This window comes from Rhamphochromis sp. 'chilingali' (genome assembly GCF_963969265.1).
Source record: "Rhamphochromis sp. 'chilingali' genome assembly, chromosome: 16".
Taxonomy (NCBI): domain Eukaryota; kingdom Metazoa; phylum Chordata; class Actinopteri; order Cichliformes; family Cichlidae; genus Rhamphochromis; species Rhamphochromis sp. 'chilingali'.
Window position 1 is genome coordinate 16,409,997 of NC_137943.1, and position 27,304 is coordinate 16,437,300.

At 39.4% G+C, this 27,304-nt stretch overlaps 1 protein-coding gene across 2 annotated transcripts in view; it reads right to left on the reverse strand.

The window, feature by feature from the left end:
* Positions 1–27,304, reverse strand: part of gpc5c (glypican 5c) — a 110,657-nt gene that overhangs the window by 76,220 nt on the left and 7,133 nt on the right. For both annotated transcript variants that reach the window (XM_080862147.1, XM_080862146.1), the window contains exons 2-3: positions 24,977–25,138; positions 7,340–8,043 (exon numbers count right to left, since the gene is read on the reverse strand). In XM_080862147.1, the coding sequence (XP_080718273.1) occupies positions 7,340–8,043; positions 24,977–25,138 (866 nt within the window). The remainder of the gene's footprint in view (positions 1–7,339; positions 8,044–24,976; positions 25,139–27,304) is intronic.

The window sequence follows — 27,304 nt, forward strand, 5'->3', positions numbered from 1 at the left end:
CTGGAAAAAGCACTTGCAAGATCAAAAGTAAAGAAGTTGTTAAATTAATTGACTTGATTCACTGTGGTTTCAGACTAAAGGAAAACAAAAAAGAAAATACTCACAGTAGTACAGTCCTATCATAACAGTGGGAAAGCAACCAGCCACTGGTTAAAATATTGGTAACATGGCTGTATATTATATTTATTATGTTTTCCCCAAAGAGACCGCAAAGAATTTGTGCCGTTGAGCAGCATGGTAACTATGCAGAAGAAAAAAAAAAACTGCACCGCTAATTGCTACACACATGAAAACAGAAAAGGAAGGCTCATTATGTGCGCACAAGTGTTTACATTTCTTTTTTTGCTGATTAAACGTTAATGTAAAAACAGAAGAAATACATAGACTCTAAGGTATCTTTTGTTCTCCCCCAAAATGACTTGGTGAGGAACAACACTGGGCACAATGTGTGAAAGTCTGTAATAACAATATAACATTATCCAAAAATAACACATAAACATGTATGTATAATACGGACTTTGTCTTTATTTTGCCAGACTAGCGGTACTGTGGCAGAGGCCTCGTGGTTAATGAAGCAGGGTTGCAACTGGATACTTGCCAGTTCAAACCCTGACCCCTCTGGGAACATGTGGGTGGGTTAGGGGAATAAGAAAGCCTCTCTCTTCCCTCAGCAGCACTGCCAGGCTGTGTTATATGGTTAACCACACACTGACACAGATCTAGGCTATAAGGTGTTACTGTGGCATCAGACAGTCTATACAGATTGATAAATATTGCATTATTATTATTATTATTGTTATTATTATTATTACAAGATCCCAGGTTCAGTCCAGGAAAGAGATACAATTCCCTTTTGGGTTGTGTGGAGCTACCCCCTACCCCTGTTGTGACCCCTTGTTAATAAAAGCTTTCTATTCTTGTTGTTGTTAATAATAACAGCAGCATAGCTGGGTCAAGGCATGTATGTCAAAAGCTGATTATCCACAATGATTATCTATGGTTTCTTTTGTGGATGAAGGAGATTGCTTTGTAAATAATGTGTTGTTTCCATAAACTGGAATGTACAAATTATATACATCTGCATACCTCAAGATGAGCTCTTTGCTGGTCAGGGTTAAATATTGTGATTAGATCTGCTTATGATGGTAAGCTACCAAGTTTTGAATGATAAACAGAAAGCAGCATTTATAGTTTGTTTACAACATATTTAAGCTGAATTTAAGTTTAAATATTATTTATTAGCACCATTTCTTTTATTTTTAAATTGGTTTTAATTTTAGTGGGTTTTCTTTTCCATATTAATTGTGTGAGCTTAATAAAGCACCTCTATGTAAAAACATTGTGTAAAAGCTGACCATGAAACATTAAGCCACGTATACACAGGAAGTGATTTGAAGCTTGCTTGCAGACATCCCAGGCTCTGGTTACTGTTGTGACCTTATAATATATTTATTACCTGGTCATATATCAATAAACGGTGTTCTGCACTTTCATTGGCAGTACCTTCAGTTTCTAACCTTGAAGTTAAAGAGAGTTTTTTCCACTCCCGCATATCTTTCTGTGGTCTCTCACAGCAAATTGTTTCCAGTGTGTAACTGGCTTTAGGTGTAGGCTGCTGGAGGACTTCCCATGATGCACTGAGTATTTGTCCTCCGCTCACCTCTTTTCAATCCCCACATCTTTATATGGCACGTCATTAACTTTTTAACCGACCATTCGCCGCAGATAGCCACACCTCCCTGAGTCTGGGTTTGTCAGCGGTCTCTTCCTGTTAAAAGGAGATCTTCTTTTCCACCATTGCCAAGTGCTGCTCATAGTGAATGCTCTGTTTGGTTGACTTTTCTGGCATCTTTAGCAGTTTGTGATGTTTTTTTTTTCAGTATACAAATAAAACTGAATTTAACTGAAGTGAGTATGATTATGTGTAGTAGCTAAAAACAAAATGTTGAATAACCTACTTTTCTTTCTATAGCAATCCTCCCACTCATACAGGAAGATCTCCGACAACCCTGACTAAAAGAGTGTAGACAATTTACACTGTTACACGTCTCCCCCTGTGTGCCCTTTGCCTCTCTAACAGTTCTTCATTGCAGTCTTTGTGGGGCTCCATTCATTTTGTCTAAATCATTTTGTCTATTCTTTCTCAGTCTCTGTTGAGCTGTCCTCCCCTCTCTCCTTTTTCCGTTGTCCAAACGATGTCAGTGCTAATTAAAGAGAGTTGCAGTCACTCGTATATCACAGGAAAAAGTCCTTCAGATTGCAGTCTGTAAGGAGCACACTGAGTTCCTCTCTCCACACTGAGGCTTGTTTACCCTGATTAAATCACTCGCAGATGATCTAAAAATGAGAGCCTCTTGTTTTTTTGTTTTTTGTTTTTTTTTCTTCTTGTGAATATGGGTGTTACTGTGGAGTTTGTTGACAACGTTTATGCAAAACTGTAAATACATTTCTGAGAATTACAGATACCGAATGTGCCAAGACGTCTCAGTGGATTCAAGTAGTGTTATATATAGAGAAAAAGAAAAGAAAGCAAGAGAAAGAGACTGGGAAAGTCAAGTGAGTTCATCTTGTCTGTCTCTACAATATATTGTGGAACATACGGCCACAGGGAGAGAAAATAAGCATCTAAAGAGAAACTGGGAGCCCATGTGTTCATGAAGGCTTCTAATGGGCCAGCGTTTACCATGAAAATCATAACACAGATGCAGCAGGCACTTGTGTTAACATTGCAGCAGCTGCTGCCTGATATTATTATGGTAGCTAGTTCAAAATACAGGATTCAGGAAGCACTATAAATAAGAATCACTGAAGTGTGATTTTTGTGCATTCAGCGTCAGAAAATGTGTTTATGTTTATTTAATTAGGAGAGACGTCTAACTTTTGGCTTAAGCCACGAGAAGGTATCAGGAATTTGTGTGTTGTAAAGAACAAAAAGTCTCATCAGGAATCCGACTTTTTTTGGATCAATATGAGAGGTAATATGACTTGATGAGGTATTCTGATTTACTATGTAATAGACAAAAAAAATAAATAAATAAACAAACATGATTTTATTACATTGGATGGCACTATTGAAGTTTATTACACAAATCTGGACTTTGATTGGAGAAGCTTACAGACTATGATCAATATACCAAAGTGCTGGAAACATTCTTTCATTTATTATACTGATAAAGTTTCTTTTTGTTGCCTGTTTTCTGTCTGTACAAACAATCCATCCAGTAGCCGACCACGAGCTCTGAAGAAAAACCACACACTAGATTCCACTAGATTGATCCAAGATGGTGTGCCTTCTGAAACAATATGATTCTGTCAATCCATCACTCCAAAGTAAAGATTACTAGAGAAAGATATTAAACTGAGTGCAACTGCTTTGTGTTCAGAGGCAAAGGCATTCCACTCTCAATCACATTTATGGCTGTTATAACAACATTTATTTATTCATTTGTTTGTTTTTATATTTCTTGTTTGTTTGTATATTTGTTGTGGTGTGGCTGCATATGATCAGCATACAGTATTACAGTGAGAGAAGTTGAGAGTGGCAGAAATGTGTGAGGGCGACTGAGGATAAGATGGGCTGCATCAACCATCATTAGCTAATGGACTGCTGACTAAGTCAGTCACTCCGCCTGATGTTTAGAGGCGTGCCAAAGGCACACGCAATTTAGAAAGATGGTTTAAGCATATAGATTTGCCATCTGCATTATTTGGCAGCAAACATTAAGCTAACAGTCTGAAATATCAGATACAGAAAGTATATATAAAAGCCTGAGCATGTGTGTCATATAAGATGATTAAAAAAAAGACCTTCTGAACTGTTTTCATCAGCATATCTGAAACAAATGATGAAAATGGTCTGAAAGTACATATTTTACATATAAAGTAAACATATTTTTTGGCATCACCTCCTTTTTAATCACCTTTCTAATTGTTTGGGAACTAAAGATTTCAGTTCCTTCGTGTATTACTATTAAAAAGGGTTTGATCTTTGTACTCTCTTGGTCACAGAACCATGTGCTGTTGCAACATGTGCAGAATGTAGTTTGCTACTGTCCTGCTAAAATAAGTAAGACATCTGAACGACAGCACATGGTGCTCCTAAACCTGTTTACATTTTTTCAGCAAGTGGAACTTTCACAGATGTGTGGGTTACCCATGCCACGTGCACTATAAAGTACCTAAGACGCTGTCTTTTGAACCACACACTGATACAGAACAATGTCTTTAGACCAGATATTCCATTTAACTTTTAAGAACAACAGTTCTCCACTTTGCCTAACTCCAAATTAAATGAGCACAAACCCAGATAAGATGGTGGATTTTGTGGATCTTCTTTATATCTGACTTTATCTTTGCATAATAGTTTTAAATTGCATTTGTGGATGCAGCAACACAATAAATTTACTGACCTTTTTCACATGTATTCCTAAACCAGTGAAGCCACATCCACCCCAGAACTGTGTCTATTTTTAATGCAGCACTGCCTGAAGATTTATCTCGATTCTCTATTTTAACAATACTATAATAAAACTATCATATAAAACATTTTTAAAGCTAACTAAAAAGACATAAAGATTATTTTTAAATAGCTTAACTATTTGATGAGACAACCTTTTACAGCTGGGTGAATCCCTCTTCATCTTTACTTCTAAAACACTCAGCCTCTTTGGTTTGATCATTTGTGTTACTACTTGTTGACAATTAACCTAAGTAGTTGTAGGATGGATCCATGTGTGTTTTAGTTGCAATCAAATTTGTAATTAGCATACTTTTTAATTTAAAAAACAGTCCAATTTCTCAGTCGCAGCATTCAGTTCTTAGTCTTTGTTCTATTTACAATGAAATATAGGCTTCAAATCATTTGCAACTCGATAAATTCAGTTTTATTTATATTCTGCCTACTATCCCAACTTTTGAAAGTGAGGTTGTATTTTCAAACCAATGATAATCCTTAATTTTATTGTTGCCAAGTGTAAAAGAAAAAGTGCTTGCTATGTAAACTTCTGCAGTCTACTGAGGTGCCGCGATGGTAAATGGAAAGCTTCCAATCAACCCACGAGCCCTTGTTTCCATTATCTAAAGGCCCAGTCTGCTATTATCATTCCTCCGTAAGACCGTAATGAGAAGGTGTGGTAAAACCAACAAGCGGATAAGGTAGACCTGCATATAAACTGTTCTAATATGGACCACTGTTGCTATTTTCTCATATACATACCATAAAGAGCTTAGTAAGCAACTGAGTCACTGAATGAATGTGTGAGAAAAAAAACATGCTTTTATGTGTTAAGAGTTATCCTAGTCTGGCCATCATAACCACACATGAAGATATAAGGTTTCCCTGTAGGTCAAATGAGCCATATCATTTTTGTAATGATCTCAACAAATGGCCTCAGAAGCACAGCTGAATCTGGAGAAACTTTAAGATGAATTAAACACAGCTGTATTCTGAGAAAGCCTCACTGAACATTGGTGCTGCTCTTTGCATCAATAAGAGTAACTGTTTTACTGCATATTTGTTCATATTTTCCCTAATGGTGTCTACTTCTCATAATCCAACTCTAGGATCTACCAAAATCTATAATCACTTCCCTTCAACCCACCCACAGTTAGGCTCTATATCAATAAAAGCAGGAATGTGTTAGACCTAGGTTGCTAGGTTGGGCTAAAAATGTCATCCTTGGGCAATCCTCTGTGTATGCGTTTGTGTGAGTTTGTATGTACAATGTGTTGTATGGCAACGTATATTGGAGACCATGTAGTCTGCAGCTAACAGAGTAAATGAAACTCTGAAACAACCACAAATGGCTTGGGACAGCATCCCAGAATTAAACCGCACAGTCAGAATAATTCCTTTAATAACAACTCCATATAATACTCTGACTGGGCAAAAAAGAAGCAGAGTTCGTTTTTTTCAACTCGACTTTAGTTAAGCACATTTTTGCACTTGTACCACAGTTTAACATTTTTTAGTGGGTTCGATGGGTATTTCGTAGAACTCGTAGGCCTTTTAGTGTGCGGGTGCGTGTGTGATGATTTTTTACACATGGGTGCTCATGTTTATGCTCCAACCTTGGTGAGTGTTTACTCAAACATATGAAAGCCACTAGTATCCAGATCCTTTTTTTGTCAGCTTACTAGGTGTAGATTGTATGGCCTAGCTGGAACTCTTTCAATTCTGTACCACTTGTCCTCATGCTGCTGAGTCCCCTGCTCTGGGCTTGCCTGCCACCCTATGAATACCAAGCAGGCACACGTACGCACACATGAAATACAAGCTTGGTCTCTCTCCCCGCATATTTTTATTAGGTCAGTCTTTAAGCCTGGCACCTAACTCTCCTCTGTTACACACAAACAGAGAAAGTTATAAGCATCTGTGCAGGTTATAACTGTCTATGCATTAATATGGATCCATTTATGTTTTGTAGTATTCCTCCACAACTAAAGAGCCACACTGCTGGTTTCACATGTTGAAGCACATAAGTTACTTACTTAATATGCTGCTGGCCATTTGTCACCAGAATTGCTACAAGTATGAAATATGTTTTTCTTACCCTCTAGATAAATATTATTTGAAGTTTAGGCAAAGGAAAATTATTTACACAGATGTTGCTAGGCAATTACAATCTGGTGCTTTGAACTTGTGATAATAATGGCCTGATTCAAAAGCTATTTTGTCTGAAACCAATAATCAAAGAAGACTACTCAATATGTATTATAACCTCTGTACTACTTGCTAAGTTGCCTAACTAGGTACAGCTTAACTGTAATGCTTGCTGTCATAAAAGAACAGGTTTAGCTTCAGGTTTCTCTGGCAGCAGTTTATAAAACTCTGTATATGCTGTTGACAATATTAACTTGTGCACACATATTGCTTAAACCATATGGTAGCATTTATAGCATGCAAGTGCACTCACTTGCATACGCTTTATCCACTTTTTGTCTCAGGTTCACCATAGTCAATGAGCAATATTTCCACAGTCAGAATGTAAACAATGGAGATTTTTAGCTGCCTTACCATTTTGAAAAATTATTCCTCTAGCCTCAGTTAACTTGGTGGGGGCTAAAGTTCTTTTCAGTATAAACATTATTTTTCTCTGAAAAGTTTCAACGTAGCAGAAACATTAATGTAGTGTGTAGGGTTCTTTGTTGCACTGCTGGAAAAAAATAAGTCATAACTGACAAGCAAGCTGCAAAAGCTTTCCAATCAATATATTAAACTTTGCCAAGGTACATGTATAAAACAAAGATATTAAACAAACAAACAAAAAGAAGAAACGTTTTGGAGGCCTTTTCTTGTGAATTAAAACCTATGATCGATGTTTCACCAGTGTGTACTCACCGTGGCAGTAATGAGTGGACCATGAAGCTCTGTATAAAGCAAGGCGTCATTAACGTGCCCTCTGACGCCCAGCATGGCCAGTTCCAAACTGTGCTGCTCGGCCATGGCATGGGTAAGTTTCTCCACCAACCTAGTGTATCTCCTCCAAGGCTGATCCAATTCTGACACGCAAGCCAAGCAGCCTCGCATTACATTCAGACAGTAGCCCCCACAGGGCTTGATCAACGTCAGACCTCTGCAGTGGGAGCAGTACATCATCTTCACCAGGGACTTTACGCACTCCTTGCTCAGTCTGGCATATTCGGTTGCGTTCATGACCTCCAGACCTTCTTCCAGGGCCAGACCGAGTTGCCGCCCAACCCCCAAAGCCCCAGCCAGCTTCTGGGCCATGACGACAGCGTGATTACCAAACGGGTTGATATCTGGCCGGATCATACGGAGACAGTCACCCATTTTACTGCCCACCATTATGCTGCCTTCAACGCCTGGATTTATAAGGCGCGTGTATGCAAGTGGGAAGAGGTTGTTAAAAAAATGGTGGACTTCTCCCTCCACAGAGACATTACCTCCACGGAGGTAGAGGGAGAGGGAGGAAAAAAGCTGATTTACATGGGGTAGTGCTTGCTCGGACAGAGATGGGAAGCTTCCCTCCAACAGCGAACTCAGGTGGCCTTGAGAGAAGGATAATAGGGACTGGAACATGTCTGAAAGAAGAGAGACACAGAAATAAGACAGAGGGAAAGTAAATAACATTTCATTACTATCATCAATAAATCTTAAATTACATGATCTACAAGCTCACCAGGAATTGCATAAGGCATTTCAACTGCAAACACATATCAAAACCCTGGAAACTAAACAGTTAGGCTTGGTTTATGTTTATCAAGTTGAGGTGAGAATTGCAGTTGGATAAAGTTATGGAAAATATTCGCAAAGTATGCATGTCTTAGAAAAGATGCCTCTGCTTTTCTACAGAGAGAGAAATAAAGATTTAATAATATGCTGACCATTGTAATCTGCTACGTTATTAAGTACATACTTACAGTTTTTTACAGACGCTAGGACACATTTCTCAATACTTAGGTCACGTTTGCAAAACTCCTCACACAGTGAGCACAACAGAAGTCTATGTGGGCTAAACTGAGGACCAGTTATCATTGTTTTGGCACAAAATGCATTCAATGACTACATCTCTCAAATTTCATGAATTATCTCCTCACTCAGACACAACAACTGCCAAAAATCTTTGTACGTACAGGACATTTTGCATGTGCTTACATACTGTTTTCAAAACTGTTAAACTTATGGCCAAAACAATAACATAATGCAAAACTTAAAAAGACAGCAAAATGCAACAGCAATATTTTATTGAAACATATTTTAAATCTAAAAATGCAGTTTAACCAGCCACAGCTGATCCTCATTGTAGATGAACATCTACACAGGTGTTACTCCTTCAATTTTTCAACTCCTTCAATTCTGGCAGCCAGAAGATTCTTTCCTAGGTGTGTTGCTCTAGATGACATAAGATGTGATGTGGATGAGAACCTGTGGCCAAATAGGGAAGACCGAGTAGATTAGCATTACTATTGTATGTGTATCAGTGGATGGTGTGTATACAAATTCTTGTATTTTGGGATTACTTAGTGCAAAAAAATAAAAATACATAAACAAATATTAACGAATTCTGCATGATGTCTGATTCATTCCAGTAACATATATTGAAATTATAAACAGAGATGTGTCCTTGTTTTACACAAGGAAACACTGTGTAATGCTACATGTTGTTAGTGTTTTTTAGGTCATTGTTTTGTGGGTGACAAAGTGTGTTTGTCGGCTGTCAACCTTTGCTAGTGTTCTGGAAGAATGAGTTTATTTGAGACCTGAATGAAGTGTTTTGGTAGTTGTAGTGCATTTTGAATGTGAAATGAACTGCTTTGCCAAGCTGACGGTCAGTTAGGAGGATTGTGTGAAGAGTTTTGCAAAAGTGACCTAAGTATTGAGAAATGTGTCCTAGCGTCTGTAAAAAACTGTAATACAAATTAGCAGGTCTACGGCTGAGCTGCAACCAAATTAATTTTCTTTCTTTTCATTTTACTAAAATGTTGAACTTTTTCTCTGCTAATTGATACGATTTCCCATTGAATGCAACTTTAAAAAATGTTAACATTAATTATTTCATATTGCAATCTGAAATCTGAAGGTTATTCAACCTATTTCACCTACATGACTCAAAACTCTACACTGCGCCCATGATCTTACTTCCACCATCTTTCCATATATTTTTTTTCCATTTAAGTGTGTGGGTTCCTGTGGGTTTCTGTCTGTATGTCGCGGACTCAACCCTCCTCTCTTGGTGTGTGATGTCACCTTGAAAGCATGACCAAACATGAAGGCACAGTAGCAACTGTACAGACACTGAGAAAAGAGAAAGAGGGGGCCGACGCACATATTCTCACTCCAACAACCATGCACACACGTGTATGTAGGTACAAACACATATACATGTACAGTAGTCACTGAAAAGAACATTAGTCTCCAGTACCTGTTCAGTACTGTATGTGGGACCGAAAACAGACGAATAACAGATGAAGAATTAATGAGGCATTTTGGACTTTTAATTTTATTTATTTATTTATTGATAAACATCTGGAATAATGTTAACTTAACAAGGATGTTGATTCATCAGACTTCATTCACCAAAGCAAATCTATGTGTGTGTGTGTGTGTGTGTGTGTGTGTGTGTGTGTGTGTGTGTGTGTGTGTGTGTGTGTGTGTGTGTGTGTGTATGTGTGGGTGTGTGTCCAGCCCCTCCCATCTCACAGACAGAAGGATAACAACAGCCATGTCCTCCTCAACAGCTGCACTAATATGACCGCCGTCTGTGACACACTGGGACTCCCCACAAGCCAGTAAAAAGCACAACTCATTTGTAACACACCCGATAACAACATCACTGTGATCGGGGCTGCTCCCGCTAACATTTAACGTTGCTGCCTATAAAATTGGCCTAGAAAACAAAAGAATGTGTGATTGAACTAAGGGCGAGAGACATGGGGAAAAAATCCTCTGTTAGGTAATATGACTGGAAAGCTAAAGGGTGACAAGTTATAGCCGGATTGCTTGCTGAAAGCTGTCAGAAAAGCCTTCAAAGAGGTCCTGCTAAAAAGAGATGTAGAAGAGAAGAAAAATAGGAAGCCAAGAGAGGGAGTGGGCAAAGAAAAAAATCGCAAGACTGCCAAAGAAGTTGTAAAGACAGCGTTTTAGTGCCATTTCACTGTCTTCTAAGCCTCCGGTCCTGGTCTACAAAGTTGTTATCAATGTGAGGTCTGCCTGCTTGCCTGCCAGTCAAGGCCGCAATGCTTAATGGCCGCAGGACATTTATACCACAAGATGCAACCACGGGTTTAGATTACACGGCATTACATAGTGTTATTATAACATTATCATGCTCCGAAATACCGTGGTTTAATCTTTCTCTCTGCGAGACAGAGCGTCTTTTCTACATAAGAAAACAGAAGTTTTCTCAAGACAAGAGGTGAACAAAAAATGTCTTCTAGCTCTCAGCAGCCCCATAAGTGGATGCAAATCATTCAGTGGGTTTATGACAGGATCACTGAATCCTTAAGACATTCCATACTTGTTAAAAGAGCTTTTCATATTTGCCAAGAGAGTGACACGGAGAAAGAACACGAAAGAAGAAAAAGGGAAGAGAGTGGGAAACTGCCAGGAAAAATGGAATAAAGAAACGACTGAACTTTTAAACAAGGAAAAACAACTACCGTACAACCCGACTCCACCTTATGAACATGCTCTGACATCTGGATTCATTTGGCCCCTGGGCTCATTGGACTTCCCTGTCTCTCTGCGGCTCTTACTTCAAACGTGTCCATGTCCGAATATATAGAATTGGAACAAAAACCCACCTTTCTTCCTTTCCACACTCCCCGTGACAAACAATAAGTGATAAGTTATGACTGCTATGTTATGTTATGATTCTACTCAAACCTCTCTGGGTGACAGCTTGCAGTGAGGTGCGGTTTAAATTATTCAAACATTCCAGCAGTTCAGATTTTAAGCAAAGCTACGAGGCAGGGAACACAGTGTTTTACCTCATTCTTATCCTTCTGGGGGCAGAGGTTATAGTTATAACCTATCATTGCCTTTTGCTCGATTAACTTGGTAGAACAACCCACACATATATTCATGCAGCCACAAAAATCTGGAGGCGAGTCATATAAACATAAGCTCCCAGGGAGTATTGTAGATTCACAATACATAATTGAAGGTACAATTTATAAGTTATACCTAGAATGCAACTTCAGTATAAGCTGTAATTTAACCTTCAAACGTTACTGTTCACCTACTCATTACTAAGATGCAAATCTTCCATCTTGTCACTCAGCATATACCAGATAAGAGAAGGGCTGCAGACTTGTATAAAGGAAGTTTATATAACAGAAGCCACAAAAGACCTAATGCACTAACAGCAAGAACCATGAAGGAACCTGCCTCCATAGAAAGGTACAGTGATGACCAGGCACAGTCTGGTTTAGGCATAAGCTGCCTTATACCATACTCCACAAGCATTTGATTTTTCATATACAGTGTGAACTGGATCCCATGACTCATTTTTAAATTTTTATTCATCTGTGATTTTCGAAAAAGTTGTCTCCTATGGTTAGACAGATCTAGATTCTCATTCTGTGATAAGTCAAGCATGACTGTTGTGGGCTTCTCTGCATTTTCCAGTTCTGGGAAATATACTAAGAACAAAAAACAGGCCACTTTTTAAGCCACAACTAGCATTGCGTGGAACTCAGTGGGGTTTGATTGTTCTGTCTAACCACTGTACCTAATTCTGGATTTGACCACACTCAGTTCAGACACACACTCGTGGGTGGCTATCATTACTATGTCACAGCCTCCCATCTGTGATCCTGTTGGGAAATGAAGCCTTACTGGATTATTTTGGAGGATATTTTTTTACGAGGCAATTATCTTTAATTTGCTAGGAAGTCCTAAAACACTGAAATTCAAAACACATAATTGTCACGCTAACTCTATGGAAACAAATGAACAGACCTTGTTTGTCTGTGGCCGTGTGGTGCAATCTGACATCTTCTCCGTTTGGAATAAACAATGTATTAAATGTGTAAAATAGCAGCCAGCGACAATGAGGAAGACGCCTTTGCCCTACAGTGGCTTAAACTGAGAATGTATTTATGACTCTATAATAAGGTATTGCACCACATCCAAATGCTATGCCAAGGTCATTCTCTAAAATACTGGATTTAAGTCATAGGAGGTTATTTCCACTTTACATTCTGCATGCCAACCCTTTGTTTAACTGTCTCAATTAAAGCTAAAGTGTCACTATGAAACTGCCACAATCACCAAGTCAAAAATAAGCACAGCACTATGGTTTTGTCACAACTGGCGTTTCTTGCTTTTGCTACACAGTTGTTACTGTATGGATGGATTCCTCAGTCTAAATCACAATGCACGCATGCAGAAGATGTGCATATGTTAATTATTAAAGGTTAATTATTCTGTCTGACCAGTAGATTGACTGCTGTTGCATTATAGAGGCTATTGTTAATTATTTAAAGACTCTGTGAGCAGTCTTTGAAAATTCCAGACTTTCTTTCATCCATTGGTTTATAGATTATAGACAATGGGTTGCTGGTGGACATTCCAGGATACATCTGAATACCTTGGGTGACTCTCTAATAAATAACTGTTAGAGCAACTATCTGTTGCTCGTTAAGGTAGCATTTCAAATGTTTGCCTACTGTTTGAAATAGTTTAATTCATAAGTGCTCACTTCACTAACAGTTCTTTTGCCTGTTCACTTCACATCACTGAAACTCAGGTTGCTGCACCGCTGATAGTATCCTCTTGAAAATTATGAATTCGTAAAATAACAGGCAAAATTCCACCAAATCTGCTACACAAATACTACGTCCAGTTCAGTTATAAACAGGAGAGAAACAGAATAAAAGGAAACATATTAAGTTCAAGGTTTAACCCAACTCCCAACCTAAAAGCTGGGATAGATTCCAGCCCCCGGGTGTGCCTAAATTGGGCAAGTGGACAAAACAATGGATGGATGGAATTATATATGTTTGCATTAGGTAAAAATACTCCAAAAAATGTATTTTGTCCCCTGAGGGTATATCTAATAATGGAAGTGGCATGCTTGTAGAGGTGTTGCATTGCAATCTAACTTTGTTCTGTTATCCTGGCAAATTGAGTTTCTGCCAGAGGTTTCTTCCTCCTAAAATGGAGTTTTTCCATTGTCATCAAGTGCTTTGATTGTTGGGTTTGCTTTGTATTATTATAGTGTCTGTACCTTATATAAAGCGACTTGAGGTGAGTGCTGTTGTGATGTGGCGCTATATAATTATAATTCAATTAAAATTAATTACTGTGGGATAGCTGGTGGATAAACAGTAATAAAAACAAGTGTTGCATGATGCACTTGAGGGCTCAAGTTCTTGCGTGTGTGTGTGCATAAAAAACTTTGTAACCCTACAACCATTATTGGACTTTACATCCAAATCCCATTATGAAAACCTGAGATACAGGGTATCACAGATGACACTGATTTCAATTTTTGCGCGAGCACAAGCAGAGAGAATCTACATATTTGCTTCTATGTATGTCTATTTTCAAGCATCTATATGTGACCCTGTAGATGTGTGTGTGCTTCCGTGTGCTTGGAGATGTGGTAATACCGTGATAATGAGACCGGAGACACTGTTCTCATACCATGGAGTTGTGGGTCATTCCTATCTTGGCAATCAGTCCTGACTGAACCTGACCAACCATGTTCTCAGGCAAAGCATTTTAATCCTACACGCTTGGGTTTCAGACAGGTCACCACACAGTTATGTGACATAGTGACATATGTGTAGATTACATATTCTTGTTTTAATTAGCAGAAATACTGTATATAGGTCCATCATCGCCCACGCACTGCTGGTCATCTTAGGTTACATGGAAGAGCTGCAGTGTCACACAATCTCCCCGTTTAATGGTAATAAACTATTAATAAGTCTTTGAATTAATCTGTTGATTCATCATACTTGTGCAGCGAAATCATACATCTAAAATCTAAAGTGGTAGCATGACTCATCTGTCAGACACCAGGCGCAAACATGCTGCTCACATAAGTTTGACCTAAAAGAATCGGACAACTGCCCCTTGCCAAGAACACTTTGAGTTGAAAAACCTCTTTGAAAGCCCATATACAATCAAAATGTATGTGCACATAATGTAGCTGACCTTTGGCTCCAAGTCCCAATTTGCCTGTCTTGTCCTATCAGGAGGTGAACGTTTGGAATAATGAGGGAGGGGTGTGGGGGCTTTATATTTCACTGTAAGCATTCCGGGAATCTAAATGGCAACCCTGCTGTGTCAATAGGTAAGGAAAGAAAAATTTAAAAAATGAAAAATTCATATCCTGCAGTGTCCACAGTGCACTGCCCTATAATGTGGCAGGGAGGCAGACTGAACATGGAGACTGAATGGTGGCGGAGGGGGGGCAATGCTTTCTGCTTTGGCAAAAGAGGGGAAACATGATCGGCTGCAGGGAAATGAGCAGATGAGCAGATGAGAGAACGACAGGGACAGAGGAGACAGAGCTCAGGAGCTGTGGGTGAAGGGGGTGAGGGGAGAGTGGTGGGGTGGTTGCTAAAGTGGCTAATACCATAAAGGGGAAATGTAGACAGTCAGCACTGGTAGACACTGTTGACAGATTGATGGACAGAACCTCTGGTACTTACCATTAAGAGGGCCATAGGAGTTTAGTCATGTCCCATTTTCTCTTTAATTTATTGGTATATAGATTACAAGTATGCGCATCTAAATGCAGCAAGTGTTACTAGAAGTGTGACAATAGCAACAAAATATATTTTACCCAGTCAACACCATGGGAAAAGTGATTAGACAGCATCCATTCTGAGTAACTGTATGACGAAAGAAAAGAGAAGGACCAGCGAGTGACATACTTTTTCTAACTCTGGCTTAGATTGTGAAAAATGTAGCATTGCTCCATGCAGTAAGAACATTAGTTCATACAAAAGTTTCAGATTGTGAAACTTTCTAAAGATGTGAAAGGAAATGAAAAGGCTAGGGAACACAGTGGTTGGGATGCTGATAGGGGGCTGCATGAGTGCAGAAGGTGTAGGGATGGTCATATACGCAAATATTCAATAGAAAGACTGATTTTTCTTTCCCAGGATTCATGCCCCCAAATTATTGCCTTTAACTCTAAAAGATTAAAATTCTCTGTTTATTGTAGTTCACTAGCAAAAACCTGCTCTATGTGCAGTTTTTGCCAAACCTCCGGTGCTTTTTCAAAGTCTTCACTTTGTATTTAGTGGTGACTCAAACAAAATTCCATGGCGTATGCCAGTGGTTCCCAAACTTTTTTTGCTAGGCCCCCCCCCCCCCTTATTTTACAAGAAAAATCTTTTTTTTTTTTGCGTTTACTTGTGGACGAGGAATACAGAGTTTGTCATGCAACGTCAAAGGTACAAGAGATGAATTACAGAATGGCAGATAGAGACAAAATACTGTTACTGTTAATCTGACTATCTTCAGGTTTTACACGCTTACATATACACACGCAGTTACTGTCCCTCCATTTAGAAAGGTGTAATTATTTTATGTGTAGTTGTTTTTTTCCTGTGTAATAATATTCAACATTGCTATCAATACATTTTTCAAAAAAATGCCTCTCTGTACAAAATGGGTTCAAAAACAGTACAGTAACTTTACTGTATAAAGAGCTAACATCTCCAAACTGTCAGGAGTAGTTAGTCATTACAAGAAGTGTTTGTGAACTAAAAATCAAGAATGTTTGATACTGTTTGTCTGTGATTTGGAGAGCCCAGCGCGTGCTCCTGACACAGGGAAAACCAGTTCTGCAGGGGAGACCTACCTTGGCACTTGTGCAGGTGAAGCCAAAGGGAAGATATGCTTCACCATATTTTCTAGTCTTTGGCTTGGAAGAAAGTTGGTTTGGAAACATATTTGGCCATGCCTCATCTCCTGCTTTGCGTTTGTGTCAGGTTGTGTTAAAAACATGTCCATTGTGTTAGCAGTGTCCAAGTGTCACTTTGTTTTTTCTTTTCACCCCCCCCCACCACAATGGCCGCACCCAGGGGGCGGGCCCCACACTTTGGGAACCTCTGACATATGCTAATTTTGGTTCAAGTTTGTAAAAATGCTGCAACTTCAGTGGTGTGGAACTGGTTTGGCAGATACACACCAAAGCACATTTTTTGGTAGAGCATGCAAGTGGGCTGTCGTTATTACCGTTATTACCGTTATTACCGTTATTACCAAACCGATTTTATGTCGCACACGGCGCTTAAAAATCTGTCAAAAATTGTTTTAGTACGACTTTGCTAAGCTATGAACCCGCACCGCTTGATGGATTGTCAGAGCATTGCAGCTACCGTAGTCAGGAGCCTCGTAATACCTACGGTGCTTCAACATAATATTACCGTATTGTTTGTGTATAAGGTCTTTTTAAGTTTTGTGGATATTATACATGGTTATGCTGAGGATATGTTGGCCAATTTCCACTGGAAATGCCTTTTGATTAAACTGTCAGCAAGGAATTTGCATTTGCACTGTTACATTTTTATATAACTTTAATGCACATAAAAAAACAGCTGCTTGTTTAAGTGAAAATACATTGATGGGTTTTTTTTTTTGCACTAATAAAGTTGTGGAGTTGTAAAGTAATTTGTCCTGCGTCAAATATATTGTCAGTTATATCGTTATCGCAAATTTTCAAATATATATCATGATGAGTATTTTTGGCCATATTGCCCTGCCCTACTTGGCAGTATGCCTTGAGCAATCACAATACACAGAAACAGTTTGCATTGACAATCAAAAATTTGCATAACCGTATTGCACTTACAATATTATGGAACTTAATGTTTTATTGCCAAAAATTAAGTAGTGAAATGATTCCATTTGCAAAAGAATATAGGTCCGGTGCAACCTCAAATTAGCCGGCGATGCCTTTTTACATACACAGGTAAATTGAACAAAAGTGCCTAGCTAAACCTAACTAAATGCATGACTCTCTGTAGTTTGTGACAAATTTTAAATATGTCCAGGTAATAAACCATTACTTAAGTGGAAACTGATGAAGACTAAACTAGAGACAGCCAGGGAAAGAGACTGGACTCCAGATATTCATAAAAAAATGAAAGGAAACATTTAGGCTAACATATGATTAACATGAAACAGACCCTTAAACGGACTGAGGTGTTAAACAAATCCAAGATGAAAGGGACTCTAATAAAGAATTTTCCACTTTTCTAAGCAGGTGTGGCCTCTGTTTTCATTTATCAGCTTTATCATAAATCAGGCATACAGGAAGGTGCAAGCGTATTGTTTAAATTAGGGGCCAAAACTGGTCTGTATAAATGTCTAAGTCCAGTACGCTATGAAAACAAAATAAAATGCTTGTATTTTCTGACTACAATAAACAAAAGGATGATACTAAATAATCAAGACCTACGCAAAACAATATTTCTTAAGATAAGATAAGATACCTTTATTAGTCCCACGAGTGGGAAATTTCATGTTAAAGGGCAAATTCCCATCACAATCCCAAAACCCAAAGTGGTGACAGTTTACCAATGATAGACTGCACTGTGCTTGACTTAAAGGCTTAAACCTGTGTTCATCTTGGCTTACAATGCAGCAGATACAATCTATCACTGATCATATAAAGAGGACACAGCTGGAGAGAGTCAGAAGACCATTTTCATCATTTACTGCAACTCCTCCCCTAATACAATGGATGAATGACCTGGGAATTTGTGACTAAATCCCACTGTGGGGACTCGTTAATGGTACAAAGAAGCCACAGAGGCAAAAAGGAAACAGAAGAAGCAGAGTGTCTATGACAGGGTGTAATGAGCAAAATGACTTGACTTGAATGTGGAAGTGATCTGCTAAATCATTCCCACACCCAGCTGGAAAAGAGGCACAAGAGAAAGACAGCTAAGTCCAACCAAATTTGGGCTGAAGCAAACATGTGAGTCATACTACAGAGGCATATGCTGATCACAATGTTGATCCACTTATGCATTAAAAGCATACATTCTCCCACAGGTACTGGCTGAAAACAGCTCTCCTTCACAGGAAGTCTGGCCAATTTGCAAAGTACAACACGCCATTCCCCCAAGCTCACCAATATCCCCTTATGTGCCTCAGCATGACCTTATTATGGTCGAATCCACATTATTAATCTCCCTCAAAAATATCTCCTCGTCCTCAGAGATATTAAACCGCTGTGGTAAGGGTTCTGGTTATTAGGCATTTTCTCAAAAACATTTTGACTGACAGCTGCTGTGTAAGGACACATGTACTCACATCTACATCTAAGCTTTGTGTAAGCAACCTTACTAGGTCAGATCTAGAAACATTTAGCAATCACTGTACAAGCAGTTGGATTAACAGATGCATTCAAAAAATGATTCTTGGCCGTTATAAACATGAAGCAATAATTCTCGATAAAATGTAGCTGAAATATATAAAATCAAAGGTCTATTTATTCAAATAATTAATCATTGAGTGAAATATGCTGAGTATACACTGAATATATACTAATCCCGCACATTTCATTTAACCTATCCCATTAAATTTAACATATTGTACTGTATTAATGTTGCAAAATTACATGGAAAATTTACAATCAAATTACTTAAAGTACACATTTTGGGCATAAATATTGTTTTTAGTGTAGACATGTGGGGTCGTGCAAGATTATGACCCCACACCCAAAATTCCTCAATAGCTCAACAGTTTCTTAGGAACTCTGGAGGCTTTTGGCTGAGACGGACAGTGACTTGAAAAGAGAGGGGGTATGCATTAATGTGAAGAGAGTTTATGAAGACAGCATTTATGAAAAAGCAAGCAGGCTACACAGATGGCAATGTGGAAGGTAACTCGTGGGTCTCAGACTCTGAGCATGAATCTTGACGTCTCAGACTAAGGTCTTCAGAAAATCCTAAGCAGGATGTCTCTTCTTTTCTTGACAACCTTGACCCTCACAGCATCAGATGCCACAGTACGGTCCACTCTGTCACTTTGATTATGTCTGAATGAAGTCATGTGAAACGTAACATAGAAGTGACCTATGCCTCAGCAATGTGAGTTATCCCATGTCTGAAAAAAACTACATCTCTCTCTCTCTCTCTCACACACACACACACACACACACACACACACACACACACACACACACACACACACACACACACACACACACACACACACACACACACACACACACACACACACACACATCAGCCAGTGAAGCATGAGTGCAGCTGAGTGAGACATAAGAAAATAACATAAGAAAAAGCCAGGCTGAACCTATCAGCAGCAGAGTATGAATCCTATCAGCCTGCCAGACAGAATCTGTTCCAGAAAAGCCAAACTGTCTTGGACTGGTAACAAGCACTGGGAAATATGACTTTGTCTTATTATCAAGTAATTTCCTGAGTGTGATGCTTATTGTGCTCTTAGTCTTACCAATAGCCTCACAACTATTTCTAACAGGAATGTAGGAAACAGTATTTATTAAGCAGCCTCAGAAAATAATTTGTGAGAAGGGGAAAAAATTGGATATTTATCCAAGGTTCCTTCTAATCATTGCAATAGAACTTGGCACAAGGCTGGACAGATATCTAGACCGCTATGGTATTTGCTTAGGCATTCAATCTAATATTGTGATGCATGCGTGCTTGCTGAGGAAGATGGTGGCTAATGAAGAAAAACAAAAGAAGACTTTTGGATTAAATATGACAGCGGAGAACAGAGATGTGTTTATGGTTATGGTTCTATTTTGCAGAGTGCACTGTTGGCAGCCATGTTATCTTTAAGACATGAGAGCGCTCTGCAGCACACATGCCAGCCAGCAAGTTCAAGATACTGGCACGCTGCCCACTTGGGCCCAGCATGCTCTTGTTAAGCAACCAATGCTGACAAAGCACGGTTCACAGAAAGCGAGAGAGAAGGAGAGAGAGACACCCGGGACGATAAAAAAGGAAAGTTGTCAAGAGGGTAGCAGCACGTAGTGACTCTACAGAGAAAAAGCCTGTTCACTCAGTGGTTTTAAAGGTATACATATGCATTAAAAGCATGCATTCTCCCACAGGTAGACACCTGACAGAAGCACATTCAAACACACCTGTGCACACTTCACTGTGCTCCTTCCTTTAGCAACAAGCCCTCCCTTCATCTTATTTCTCTCTGCTCACTTTCAAGGCCCCAGTCCCTGCTCTCTGGGTTCTCACACATTCATGAGGTGAGAAGGGCAAATGAAAAGCAGAGGTAATTAGGACAGATTTGAGCCCAACTTCAAGACTTTATGGCACGTTGAGCTTCTCCCTTGCTCCTCCCTCTTTTCCTTTTGTTATTTCCCACTTTTCCCCAGTGAGGCCGAGTTCTCCAAACTCTGAAAGCATCCTTCTTGCATCCTGTCCTCATGTGTCATGTTTACTCAGGAGACTAGAAAGGCATTGCAATAGAAACACGCTTAGTACACACGCACTTCGAAAGACACAGTGCATTTGCTCCAATGTTAAGTCTATAAACACAGTCTCCCTCCACCCTGTAGACTAAATGAGACATGTAGGGACCGATTCCGGATATCCTCCCTAATTTGAGCATGAGCTCATAGCGCCGAGCAATGTCATTCTGTGTCCAAACGTCAGCCTCTAGAGCAATAACCCTGTCGTTTAAAACATCTGCAGAGAAATATACACGCAGACGTGAAGTGAGAGAACAAAAATGATGATGTGAGAGAGGACGGGATAAAATTAGTGAAAGACATTGCAGACAAATCCAGAGATTGCAATAAAGATAGAGGGACCTGAATCTGATGGATAAACGATGCTTGAAAACAGGATGTAGCAGTCAAGTGACTCACTCTTCCAATCATATGCAAAAGCAATAAATCAAATCAAATACATGCAATAAATGAACCTGTTGGCTCAACAAAGGCTGCGTTGTGTGGGCCACCCAGGATGATTCTGACAGTTAAAATAAAGAAAGCATTAAGCAAACTTTTTAATTAAACTAAAACGCTTCAGGCTAGGTATTCTTGTTTGCCTGTCAGTGCTGAGAGAGAGGAAATGAGAGGCATGGGGTTGTGAGTGCAAAGAGCAACTAACATGGAAACTACTGTCTAAAAAGGCAATTAGAAGAGCTGTAAATTCCCAAAAGGCAGGGGGACAATTACTGTAGGCAGAACTAAGCCACCTGGGAAGACAAACAATCTCACAGTGACTCACTTATTATTGTGCATTCCCATTATCTATTCCCCCCATTAGTTCGTCTTCTTATTCTGCATTATGCCTTTAAAAGCCGAGGCCTTCAAGTATCTTCAAGTCTTCGATTGTGGTTTTCGATCACATTGGGTCTGAAATTCATGTGCTGAAATACACGCGCACACACACGCACACAGAAGCACACGCATAGCCTGCCAGGCGTCTGGAGAGTTCCTGGATGATGAAACAAGGATCAGCTAATTATGCCACCTCAGTGAGAAAAGTAATCGTTCTTTATATGGCGTGGTTTTCAGTCCCTGTCACTCTTTCTCAAATTAACTCCTTGTCCTCAAAGGGCACGTACTGCAAAGTTTCAAATGTAGTGCACTCACTTTGTATGATATTTAAGCCAAGAGAGTACATTTCTCTGAAAAAGTATTTGTCAAGTCTTGTGAGGACAACTTGAGCCTCAAGGTGGCCACAGTGTCTAGTGAAGGTGGTAAATATTGTACATGCTTACATGTCTTTGGTGCATATGTATATGCTCACACACAGACACACAATATCCTGCACATGTAATATACACATGTTCAAAATTTCTATATTACACAAACATTAATGGCCTTTAGCTGTGAGTCAGGCCCCCCCCCCCTCTCATATCGGTGTCACTAGTGATCAAAAGTGTCAGCATTTTCCTGACATCTGCCATCCCAGCCTCGTGACTATATACCCAGATACCTACTCTCTTGCTCATCATTCCCACCTGTCGTTCACACTCTCACACACACGCAGACACCACACACACAGACAGACAAACAAACACATGAAATTCATTTTCCTTTTCAACAGCTTGCAAACAAGAGTTCCCTGAACAAGAATCTACTAAAATCCTAGTAAGAATCCTTTTACAACAAGCAAGAAAACATTAGGCCACAGAAAAGTTTCCAAGCGAGATCACGCCAGATCTGATTGGCTATGGCAGGGTGACAGCCGAAAGCCCTTGATGGCAATTTTAAGCTGACCGAGCTTAGAGCGGGCTCTGTGGTTCACACCTACCAACCATCAGTGCCCAATGACCATTCCTTATCAGCTATGACATGGATTAGACTATGACTGTTTGTGCTATGGTTGAGAGAGGGAGAGTAGTGAGCTGACCTAGGTGTATCTGTGAGGATCCTGTGGGAGGTTTAATGTTAGGAAGAATGAATGATAAGGAAGAGAGGGGCTGATGCCTGAAAATTAATAACCTGGCTGTGGGTTTTAGGGCTGTGGGTTTTACTGGTATGATGAGGTGGAAGGACTATAGCTAAGGTTAATTGTATATTTTCAAGATTTTGAAGCTAGCAGGCAAACCTGTTTATTCACATTATTACAGGAACACAAGCGCACATGTGGTCTGCATTTAGGGGGTCATACTCATGACATGGCAACTCCCACATAAGACAAAGCACAGTAGGAAATTTAAGGCTGTCAAAACAAACGATGTCCAACGAAAGCACATATACATGCAGACACACTCCTCACACACCCCCATGTAACTTCCAGTGTGCATATCCTTTTGGCTAACCTTACCAATCAGCATGAGAGCTTTGAGTTCAAATAATATGAACAACAGTGTAAAAAAACACTCAGACACTGCACCCGTCGTGAGATTTGCTGCACACACCTGAATATAAGCTGAGAGCAAACAAAAAGAAATAGGAGGAAAAGGTGATCCACAGACAATTTCCTATCATTTAGAGTTTAAATAACAGCACCAATGTTATCAGACAAATTCATATTCTTGTTACTTCAGTATATGAGGCACCGGCTACTTCACATTCCACTACAGGCTCTCAGACAGCTCAGAGACTGTCCTTAGAAGGCCTTGAAAATTAAAGCCTAGTGACATCATCATTTTCGGCACCATCCAGTTTCTATTGTTATTCCATTGTTATTTTCCATCTTGGCCTTTTCAGGATATGTTGAACACCTGATCTTCATTCACGAGGAAGGCTCAGACATGAGGTAAGGAGGGAGGAATAATAATAACCCTGAAAAGGACAAACACAGCTATTTCACTTAATTGGTTTATGAGCATGCTGTAAGAGGAGCTTATCTCTAGAAACGTTTAAACACTTATAAAAATGCTTTGTGTTCAAGCAGTGGAATTTCACATAGCTTTCATTTTAGTTCAAGAAACATTATGGGGATGAGTATACACTTTCCAGATGACATACATGAGTTAAACGTGAGCAGTAATTTCCATGGCATCGATGTACAGGACCGTTCCCTTACCCGTTATTACTCCATTATTTCATATTAGACACCAAGACCAGCAGTGTTTCTTGCTTCCTTTGTATCAAAAATCTGGCCAATGCTGCATCAAAGCAGTTTGTGGCCATATAAAACTAATTGCATGGTACTAAAATTCCTGTAGCACTAAAACATCCGAGGCATGTTTCCTACCGAGTGGCATTGTACTGGAGGAAAAACCTGGTCTGTTTTAGATTTGTTTTTTTTATTTAAATGACACTGCAATTAGTGGAGGAGGGAGGGCAAACTTGGGAAGCTGGTGCACTGCTTGATTTAGTTGTGTGTAGCACAAAGACCTTTAACTTCCAAGATAGGCTTTTATCTACAGCAAAGATTTTTTATATCAAAGAGGCATCACAAACAAAAATTATATAAATAAATAAAGAACAAAAGCAAAAAAGAACTATTACTTTCAAGGATTGTTACACCCTACTTCAAAACTACTATAATTTATTTTTCCAAGGACTGCAGTCATTGTTTTACTGTCCCAGGAGCAGGACTGGACCGTTCTGAAGCAGACCATCTTCCACAAAACACTAGAGGCTAAGAAAAAGACCTCCATACTCTCTTTTCCCGTCTACCCTCAGTGATCCTGCTTCATATTTCTGTTGCTGCCAAACCCAGAGAAGAAGTGGGACCATGCCCATTTCCTCAGTTACACTTGCCTGCACGCCAGTTACCAAGGTCCTGGGAATCTGAGTGAAAACTTACAAATAAATATTCTTGCCTGGAAACAAGCAAATAAACTTAGATATTTGCTTATTTTATTGTTTAATCTGGATTCTAGTAGAGGAAATAAAGTTCAGTTACAGGTCAACAAACGCTGGGTTTTCTAGCTTGATTCTTTGCAGAAGCCAGCCTCTCTGGGCTATCAGTCCCATGCAGTGGCAGGTACAGTGTGCTGCAGGTATGTCATACGTAGGTGAAGCATAACAACTTACCAACACGCTGAATAATTATACTATACATAAAAAACAGTTTCAGGTCAATTCAGCCCTAGCTTGACCCCCATTGTATATGAACTTACCCTGGAAGGCATCGACATGGAAAGCGATCACATGCTTAATCTCATGGGTGTAGGCCTGAATGTTATGGAGAGTTTCCCGTTTTACAGCAAACTGGTAGCTCTCCTCCATCTTCCGGGTGCAGCAGGATGGGCCTTGGTGCTTACAAAACAACAGATCTGCATCTAAGAAAGTAAAAAAGCAGGTTTAGTTTATTTGCTGTTCTCTTTTTTTGGTCAATCCAAATTTAGACAAGCTATAACGTTAACAGACAGAAGAGCCAGAGGACAGGAAGTGAAAGTCATCATCCATGTTTCCAGCCATAATATTTTCCTGGTAAATATATTGTTGTCTCAATTTGATGTGACTGAGCACATCGGTCATATCAGGATGTACACTGGTGCAATGCAAACACACAAAGGTTTACACACAAGCACAAACACAAATACAAGCAACAACGGTGGGAAATCACATCTATAAAAAAACCTCCTGTTAATCACAATACTCCAGTTCATCAGCTAATACAATAAAAAAAGAACAGTTTAATTACAATTTAATTACAAGCACATAGTTTAGTTCAACTAGAAATTTGTACAGTAGTACTCTACCAGTGTTACCTACTTCTCACCAGTGCTTTTAATACTTTATAAATACAATTACAATGTCACTGAAACGGCCCTTTCCCACATTTATTTGCACAAATGCACATGCTCATTTTCCATTTTCATAATGTATAAGTCTGGTATGATAACTCATTTTACTGGGGGAAGGGCTGAACAGGAGTGGCTGGAGGCAGGTGTTGTAACCAGAGCCTAAAGCATGGCCTAAGGACAGACCACAAGACCAGTGCCTCACTGTCCAAATCCCACCATGAAACACAATAGGGTTTCATTCTGAATCCCTCTTTCCCTTCTCCTCCCTCCCTCCCTCATCCCCATTTGCCTGGCATATCCTTGTGAGGCCTGGGTGTCTCTTAATTACCCAGTGAGGCTCCATTTGTTCCCATCTCAGAGCCAGATGAGTGAAGTCATAACTGGCTGTCCTGCCCCTTACAGCTCATTATCTCTATCTCTGTAGCAGTCCAGCCCTTCTGTATTGGCCCTGGCTATTATTACATGGAGCCTAATATTGAGGTTCTAATCACTTTAAAAGCCCAAATCAAATCAAAACGCTCATATAAAGCTCAAATTGGGTAAACAGACCCAAATTGATCTAACATTTATTTGTTTGCAGAGGGGTAATTTAAACATACACATCCCATCTTCCAACAATGATTGACTTAAAGCTGACATCCTCCACTGCACAAAAGTCATGAACTTTCTGAGAATGAAAAATTTAAGAACCATCCAGCAACTACTACAGTAAACAACCTTTAAGAAGCAGAGCAAGCATGTGCTTAGAGTTAACTCGTTTGTTCATTTCATACACTTTGGATTAAATAGGTCAGTCACTGTATAGATTTTAAAATCTCCACCCAGTTCGGACCTCTTTAGCGTGGACAAACAGTTGAGTTATAGAACAAATGACATGCAAAAAAAAAGCTCAAACTGTTAGTTTTAGAAGTGCTTCACAAACATTTGTAGCGTTTGATCCTGTAATAAAACATCCAATAACAATTTTAGTGTCATTTATTACTCTGGGAAATACTTGAATTAAGCTTAATTTATGCTTATTTGACATTAAAAATACATCAAGTTTTTCTTTAAAGATTTCTGAAAGGACAAAGTATTGTTTTTGCTCCATTTTTAGGCTAAGATTTCCCTATATGTGGTGCATGTCCTCTCTCCGCTTCTGTCCCTGACCCTGCTCAATTCACTGGCTGGCTCCTTCTCTCTTTTGTGTTTGCGTGTTATCTGTGATATGAAAGTAATATCCAGGGACTCATAGTGGAATTCAGCCTGGCTTCTTCGTCCACTGAGCGTAACTGTGTGGAGTAAGTGATACTCAGGAAAACTTTGACTCTTAAAGCCACCGCAGCAGACAGGACAGGCTGACTGTGTACCAAATATACTGAGCCATTTCCTGCAATCAGCCCATGCCACTGCTTTCCCCCCCTGTCGTAGTGAACAACTCCTGAATTTGTTCTTTTTTATCTTTTTGAATATTTATTTGGTGCTTTCTACATGAAGGAGAAGTATGGAACCTGTGAACGCAGGCCCACGACTCACTGAAGTCTACAATACAGGACATATTGTACTGTATGTATCAATTTTCAGCTTTGTGAAAATGTTTTAACCATAATGCCTTTGTAATTGCAGTATAGCCAACATACAAATCTTTAAAACCCATCCTATTTCTGTCTTTCATTGTTGCGTGACTGGTTAACATTAAGTCACTTGAATGTAGCATGG